Here is a 7,888-nt window from a genome sequence, read left to right as displayed (position 1 = left end):
TGTTTCATAAGGATAAAACTAATTTCACTTATTTATAAAGCGCGGACGAAAAGAAAATTATTAATATCCTAAATTTTATTTTTATTGTAAAAACAGTAGTTTTTTTTTTTTTTTTTGTGACAGAAACAGTAGTTTATATATGAGCAAAGTATGAGGCGGATGTCGCGGCAGGCGTACACAAGAGATTCCATTCTCTCTAACGCTTTCCAATAAACAACTACTTCACACTTGCGCCTGCTACTTTGCGCCTCCACCCTCCGCGTACTTTAGCACTACCCTTTTCACTTCTATTTTATTTTATTGAGAAACTCTTGAAATACCAATTTTTTTATATTTTTTATTATTATTTAATTAGTATAAATATTAAATTATTTTTAATAAATAAATTTTATCAATTTATATATATAAATTTTGAAAAATATAAATATAAATTATATATTTTTTATATATAAAATTTTTATAAATATAAACACAATTTATTATTAATTAAGTATTAATTAAAAATAATAATATTTATTGACTATGTATTATTGTTTTTATTTTATTTTTACCTCATCAAGTTACTTTCGTAAAACTAAGGTTAATATTGGTTTGCACTTTTGCTCTCCTTCACTTGTCACATTACCTAAAAAGCATAAAGTAAAGTACACATTTTTTTTTTAAATGACAATTTAAATTGAAAAATATAAGCTGAACCCCCTTGGTTAATTCATATGAAATTTCTGAAGCCAAAGCCATAGGACCAATGTAGCTTCATATTATCAATTTGATCATCATCATCATTATTTATTAGAGAAAAAGGACAAATTAATTTTTGATTGTTTGGTATGTGGATATTTAAATATTTAAAAATTTAAAAATATATTAAATTTTTAACATTTTAAAATTTAAATTTATCGATCTTAAATTTAATTTATTCAATTTTAAAAATTTTTTACATGTATATTTATAGCATCAAATTAGTATAATAAGAATTACAGTTTAATTTTTCTTTTGAATTTGATAAACTTAAGTGAATATAAAAGATCGATATATACAAATAATTAAGAACCTAAATATATTTTTAAATTTTTAAAGATTTAAATATCAGCATATTAAAAGATTCAAAATTTATTTGTTTATTTATTTATTTATTATTATGCCCATAATTATTGTACTGATCAAATGTTCATACCTATATGATATAAAACATCATTACATCAATGAAATGCAGACAGAGAATCATTTAAAGAACTGAGAGTTTCCAAATTTGTATATAAATAATAAATGGCAAGGAAAATCAACGAATTAGAGAGAGGAAATTAGCATATAAACATGGATATGAAAATGACACCAAGAAAATGTTAGCTAACCAAGTTTAATCACATTGACTGAAACAGTTTCTAAATTAATTAAATTTGATTTAAATATTTTAGAAGTTATTTTACTTTTATCAGGTGACATAAAAAAAATATGAGGCGCAGTTTAGCATAGTGGGGCATCATCTCATTTGCTGTAGGTTGCAGAATGTGATTTGTTTCACTCACTCGTATTTATATTTCTTTTCCCAAAAATTCTGAAATGAAAAAAAAAAAATAAAAAAGTTTATAATTTTCAGGTTCAAGCCAAAAGAGGGGACAATCCAACCACGTGACCTGTCAATACTTTACCTGCAACAAAAGATTTTTTTTCTTTATTTTCTTTTTGCGTTATAACACAAAAACACACGTCTTACTCACCATTTTTCTCTCTCATCAATCCCACACATCCCTTCGCTCTAATTAAAAAAACACACACAATTTTAGTTTTTAAAATAACTAATAAATTTTCTATTTCTTCAAAAAAAAATAAAAAAATACACCATTAGAAAATTAATATTTTTATTAATATTACGTAATACTTTACATTAATATTTTATTCTTGTACTATTAAAATTTAAAATTTAATATACAAATATTTTTATTAATTAAATATTAATGAAAAATAATAAATTTTTATTGATCATTAACATTGTTCAAAAATATTTATGCCACTTTTTTCATATACTTTTTTTTTATATTTTTAACCGTATAAAAAATAAATCATCTATTCTTATTTTTTATCAATTATTTTTAATATTCAAAATAAAAATATACATAAAAAATACACACACAAAATAATATACAACAACAAAACCTCATTAAGTGGGTTAGTTATATAGATCAAATGATATTATTATATTCTATTATGTATCATTTATACAATGAGATAAAAGAATAATATAATACATATAAAATTTTTCTTTTTAAAATATATCTTTTATTGGCACATTAACATTAAAAAAATATTATTCAATGTTCATAGATTTAATCAATTATATAATTTGGTTGAATGATTTTACACCAGTATCAAAATTAAGTTTTTAAAACGTTGTCATCGTTTATACAAATTTGGTTACTGATTTTGCATCTATATTGGCTTCCACTTTGGCGCATTTGTTCGGTTCTTTGGTCGTGAGTGTGTTTCATGCTTCCAAATCCTAAGCTACCTTTTATTCTCTGCAACTGCAACAAGCTAAGAGGAAAAGAAGAAGAAGAAGATATTGGTGGTATCAATGGAAACTAAGCTAGAAAAGCAACAACGACAAGGCTCACATGGAATTTGTGGGGAATGTCCAAACCTCATAGGAACCAAACCCCATCACTCACAGATCTCAAGGATCTCAGAATTTCAGGCTTAAAGTGCTGTTTCTTTGTTCTCACTGATATATAATATTAAGAAAGTTTTGTTCTTTATTTTTTAATATTATATATATTTTTGGGGGGTGGTTTTGCTCTTTTGAGCTCACTCACTTGATAATTTGTCCTAGTTGGATTCAAATTCTCCATTTCCAAGTTGGTTTCAGTGGTGGGAAGAAGAAAAGTAGCAATTTTGGCATCTGGGTTCTGTTGGTTTTGAACTTATGCGGTTATATGAATTGGGTCTTAAGCAAAGTTGCTGTTTTGGTGAGAGTGGTTTTGTGCTTTATGGGAATCTGATTCCAAAGATTGGCTTTTTCCTTTTTTTGGTGTGGATAAGATGATGCAGACTCAACCACCCTTTGTAACAAGAATGACAAAGTCCAATTGTGACTTATGGTGGCTTTGAGAACTTTCTAGTGTGGTTTTTTTTTTTTTTTTTTTTTTTGTGTGGAGGAAGGCATTGTTACTGAATTGAGAATACAGCATGGAACAAAGCAGATTGGTTTCATGGCTGTTATGTTCACTTCTTCCGTTGATGATTGAGATTTCTGCTGCTGTTCTTTCTCCTTCTGGCATAAACTATGAAGGTTAACCTTTTCTTTAATTTTCTTCCCCCCTTCCCTTTTTCATTTTGATCTTTGGTCAAGTTAATTATGCTGGAAATTACTAGGAATGATAGCTGAAAGATTGATGATGATGCTATTCTGCGACTTGTTATTTCCTTTTCTTTTGCCTTGAGAATCTTAACTCTTAAGTACTTCCTAATTACCTGTTACATAGTGGCATATTCTCAAGTGAATCAATTGATGGGAGGTTTTAGTTCTTACCCTTCTTTCTGTTTCTTCACTTAACAGTTCTAGCTTGATGGCGATAAAGAATGAATTGAATGATCCTCACAATGTCCTGGAGAATTGGGATAGTAATTCTGTTGATCCTTGCAGCTGGAGGATGATTACTTGTAACCTTGATGGCTCTGTTTCAGTATTGTAAGTTTAGATTTTGAAGTGTTTTATGAAAGTAGCAAACAAGTTTCAAGATATTTATATAAGAAAATGAACCAAACAAATTTGAGTAGTTTGAATTATTTTTTCTTTCTCCTAAAGATCTTTTCTTTTCATATCAGGGGAATGCCTAGTCAGAACTTGTCTGGTACTCTATCTCCTTGGGTTGGAAACCTTACTAACTTACAATCTGTGTAAGTCGTCCGGATTTTCGTTTAAGTCTCTTGTGTAGTTCTTGCTTTGGATGTTGGTTCAGTTCTGAATCAGTTGCCTTTGCTCTTATTGATTGAATGAATCTTTATTTTCAAATTTTTTGGTGCTTTGATTTATTATAAACTTATATTCATTCAAAGTAGAGGCAGTTACAGTGATGCTTAATTGGTACAGGTTGCTTCAGAACAATGCAATTTCCGGTCAGATTCCTACAGCAATTGGAAGCCTAGAAAAGCTTCAGACACTTGATCTCTCCAATAACGATTTTAGTGGTGAGATACCGAATTCTTTGGGAGGCCTCAAGAACCTGAATTATTTGTAAGTTACTTATATTACAGATTCTAACTGTTCAAAGTATTGTGTTTGATACTTATTTCTATTCTGACTTATGAAATTTGGTTTCTTACTCCATTTAATGTGTTCTTGTTGGTGCTAGGCGGTTGAATAATAACAGCCTTACAGGACCGTGCCCTCAGTCTTTAAGCAACATAGAAGGTTTAACACTTGTGTAGGTCTTTGTTACCTTGGCATTAATGTTATCTTTTCCTTACAAAACTATTGATTTCTAGGTATAAAATTGAATACTAACTGTAATGAGTTGAAAAATATATGTAGAGACCTCTCCTACAATAATCTGAGTGGTTCTTTGCCAAGAATACCAGCAAGAACATTAAAGTAAGCTCATTTAGCGTTTCTAGTTAAATGTTGACTTTAGCTCTGTATTCAAGTTAACAAAAAAATGGTGTAGTAATTTCTTGATTGATTATTTACTTCCAGGATTGTTGGAAATCCGTTAATTTGTGGTCCGAAATCCAACAACTGTTCTACTTTACCGGAGCCACTTTCCTTCCCTCCAGATGCACTAAGAGGTTGAGATGATTTATGTGTTTTGAACTTTACTTTCAGCTATGTTAACTACCTTTCTATAACTATTTATGACATGTTTCGATGTGGTGATTTTTGTTTATGTAGCTCAATCAGATGGTAGTAAGAAAAGCCATCATGTGGCTATTGCTTTTAGTGCAAGTTTTGGTGCTGCCTTCGTCTTCGTGATAATTATTGTGTTCCTTGTTTGGTGGCGGTATAGACACAACAAACAGATTTTCTTCGACGTTAATGGTTAGTCATCACTCAAGTCTCCCTTGGTTTCATTTTATGCTTGTCTCCTTTTATCTTTCATACTATATATATAAACTTTGTTGCAAATTTTGTAAAGAATCTGATGATCGTAAGCTTAATGTTTGGAGCATTTTAAGTAACATTTTCCTACTTTGCAGAGCAATATGATCCAGAGGTGCGCCTTGGCCATTTAAAAAGGTACACGTTCAAAGAGCTTCGAGCCGCAACAGACCATTTCAACTCAAAGAATATCCTAGGTAGAGGTGGCTTTGGAATAGTTTACAAGGCGAGCTTGAACGATGGGACTATTGTAGCCGTTAAAAGGTTGAAGGACTACAATGCAGCAGGTGGTGAGATCCAGTTTCAGACAGAAGTTGAGACGATAAGTTTAGCTGTCCACCGGAACCTTCTAAGGCTTTGCGGATTTTGCAGTACTCAGAATGAAAGGCTCCTTGTTTATCCGTATATGGCTAATGGCAGTGTTGCCTCTAGATTGAAAGGTTAGCTCACTGTTAAGCAGCCATTTTCTTAAGCTGCTTGTATTCGAGACTGAGTCATAATTTGAAACTTACCTAACTTTGCATTGGTTTTGGATTTATGAACCAGATCATATTCATGGTCAGCCAGCTTTAGATTGGACAAGGCGGAAGAGAATAGCATTAGGTACAGCAAGAGGGTTGGTCTATTTGCACGAGCAATGTGATCCTAAGATTATTCACCGGGATGTGAAAGCAGCCAACATATTGCTAGATGAAGACTTTGAAGCTGTTGTTGGCGATTTTGGTTTAGCTAAACTTCTGGACCACAGAGATTCCCATGTGACCACTGCTGTGCGAGGCACAGTTGGTCACATTGCTCCTGAGTACCTATCCACAGGTCAGTCATCGGAGAAGACCGATGTATTCGGGTTTGGAATCTTGCTGCTTGAGCTGATCACAGGTCATAAGGCTCTAGATTTCGGGCGAGCAGCAAACCAGAAAGGCGTAATGCTTGATTGGGTACTCTTTTCCCCAGCTGTCTATCCTCTATATTCCTCGACTCATTTTGCGAACTTGACTATCTAAACTGCAATTCTTAAATGATAAGTTTTGTTTCTCTTTCAATCACAGATGTTTCGTTTAACATGAATCAAACAACTTCTTTCAGGTTAAGAAGCTCCATCAGGATGGAAGACTAAATCAAATGGTTGACAAAGATCTAAAGGGAAACTTTGACCGTGTCGAATTAGAAGAAATGGTTCAGGTTGCACTCTTGTGCACACAATTCAATCCTTCTCATCGTCCCAAGATGTCGGACATATTGAAGATGTTGGAAGGAGACGGCTTAGCCGAGAGATGGGAAGCCTCACAGAGGATTGAGACACCAAGATTCAGGTCTTGCGAAAGCCACCCTCAAAGATATTCGGATTTTATAGAGGAATCTTCACTCATAGTAGAAGCTATGGAGCTTTCTGGCCCTAGGTGACAAAAACATCTTGGTTTTCCACTATAGCTCCCACTATTTAAAAATGGTGGTGTTTCAAAATGGTTAAAGAACGACATTGTAATTGGTGTTGATAGCTTTGTAATGTAATGTAATGCTTGTATTGATGTGTAAAAAGAAAACAAAATGAATGAGAAAAAGGTCATGTATAAGTATGTATCTTCTTTGTTGGGATGTCTTAGTTGTGTAAGAAAAATTTTGATTCATATTATATAAAAAATTGTACTTAGTTTCGCTTATATGAGTGTATTCTATTTTGCCTTGGTGGCCAAGCAATCCACCTTTGAATCTGAGGTTTGTTGACTCATAAGTCATAACTCATCACAGATAAAACCTTGTGTATTTGATAGGGGTTTGTATGTGTATCATAATGAAACCATGCAATGCTTGGAAGAGTGCAGTTGACGAGTAATGAATAAATGTTATGTCATGGAATACTACTTCTTAGTTAAGAACTATGTTAGTCTCAATCTTTACCCGTTTGTTTTTCCTTGTTGAGTCATAGAAACTTCACATTTTTTTCTTAAACAAAAAGATGGAAGTACTATTGGTAAAACAAGGCAAAAAAGAAAATATATGAAACACTTAAAAGAAATATTAGCAAGTCATGAATGGAATTAAGTTTTTGGTAATCATAATTGGTTTTAAGTTTGGCTGGGGCAATTTGAGGCCGGTTGCCCAAAGTGAACCCCTTAGCGAGGAACAGGATTATGGCGGCCTTAGTGCAGGCGGTTCGACATGTCTCCTCTTCCAATCTTGCCGGCACTGGTATGCTTTTTCGGCGGGGAAGGTAGCTCGCTTTGCCAATAGTGGCTATACATAAGAACATTTCCCTTTATGACACTCTTGGTCTTGGACAATTGGAGTTTCGCGGTTTCGCCTGAGAATATATGAGACGTGGGCTAGAATTAGAACTACGGTGTCATTTTTCCTTCCCTTTTTTGATAAGAGCTGTTTGCAACACCCAACTAAAGAAGGGGTTAAAGACTTAAAGGGGTTCATACATCAGATCCAAACAATAGAAAAAAAAACTATACTCATAATAACAAATTATGTTTTTTTAAAAATTTTTTTAATAATTATTAAATAATTTTTATTTAATTTTAACTAAAAAACTTCATTTTTTATATATTATTTAATTATTAAATTTATTCTTTATTTTATAAATTATTATTTTATTATTCATTTATTATGGCCTATGTTTTTTAAGGGGCAATTTACTTAAATAAATAAAAAGAGGAATTTCTTTACGTAAATGTGCAAATCTGTTTGTTGTTACGATTTTGTGCAAAACGGATTTATATGTAAACCGTGGCAACCCACCACGGTTTCTAAACATGCATAAACCGTGGGAGGTCACCACGGATTAGGAGC

At 32.0% G+C, this 7,888-nt stretch overlaps 1 protein-coding gene across 1 annotated transcript; it reads left to right on the top strand.

The window, feature by feature from the left end:
* Window positions 1-3,541: 3,541 nt before the first annotated feature.
* On the top strand, window positions 3,542-6,753 carry LOC130982425 (protein NSP-INTERACTING KINASE 3-like). The gene is made up of 10 exons (XM_057906431.1): window positions 3,542-3,685; window positions 3,823-3,894; window positions 4,088-4,231; window positions 4,350-4,421; window positions 4,529-4,588; window positions 4,691-4,782; window positions 4,886-5,032; window positions 5,191-5,532; window positions 5,639-6,030; window positions 6,179-6,753. Exons 1-10 carry the CDS (start codon window positions 3,564-3,566, stop codon window positions 6,494-6,496), a joined length of 1,761 nt encoding a protein of 586 aa, XP_057762414.1. The 5' UTR covers window positions 3,542-3,563; the 3' UTR covers window positions 6,497-6,753.
* Window positions 6,754-7,888: the final 1,135 nt, after the last annotated feature.

This window comes from Arachis stenosperma, chromosome 5 (assembly GCF_014773155.1).
Source record: "Arachis stenosperma cultivar V10309 chromosome 5, arast.V10309.gnm1.PFL2, whole genome shotgun sequence".
NCBI classification, from domain to species: Eukaryota; Viridiplantae; Streptophyta; class Magnoliopsida; order Fabales; family Fabaceae; genus Arachis; species Arachis stenosperma.
Note: the sequence above shows the minus strand (reverse complement) of the source record. Positions and strands in the feature narration are given on the sequence as shown.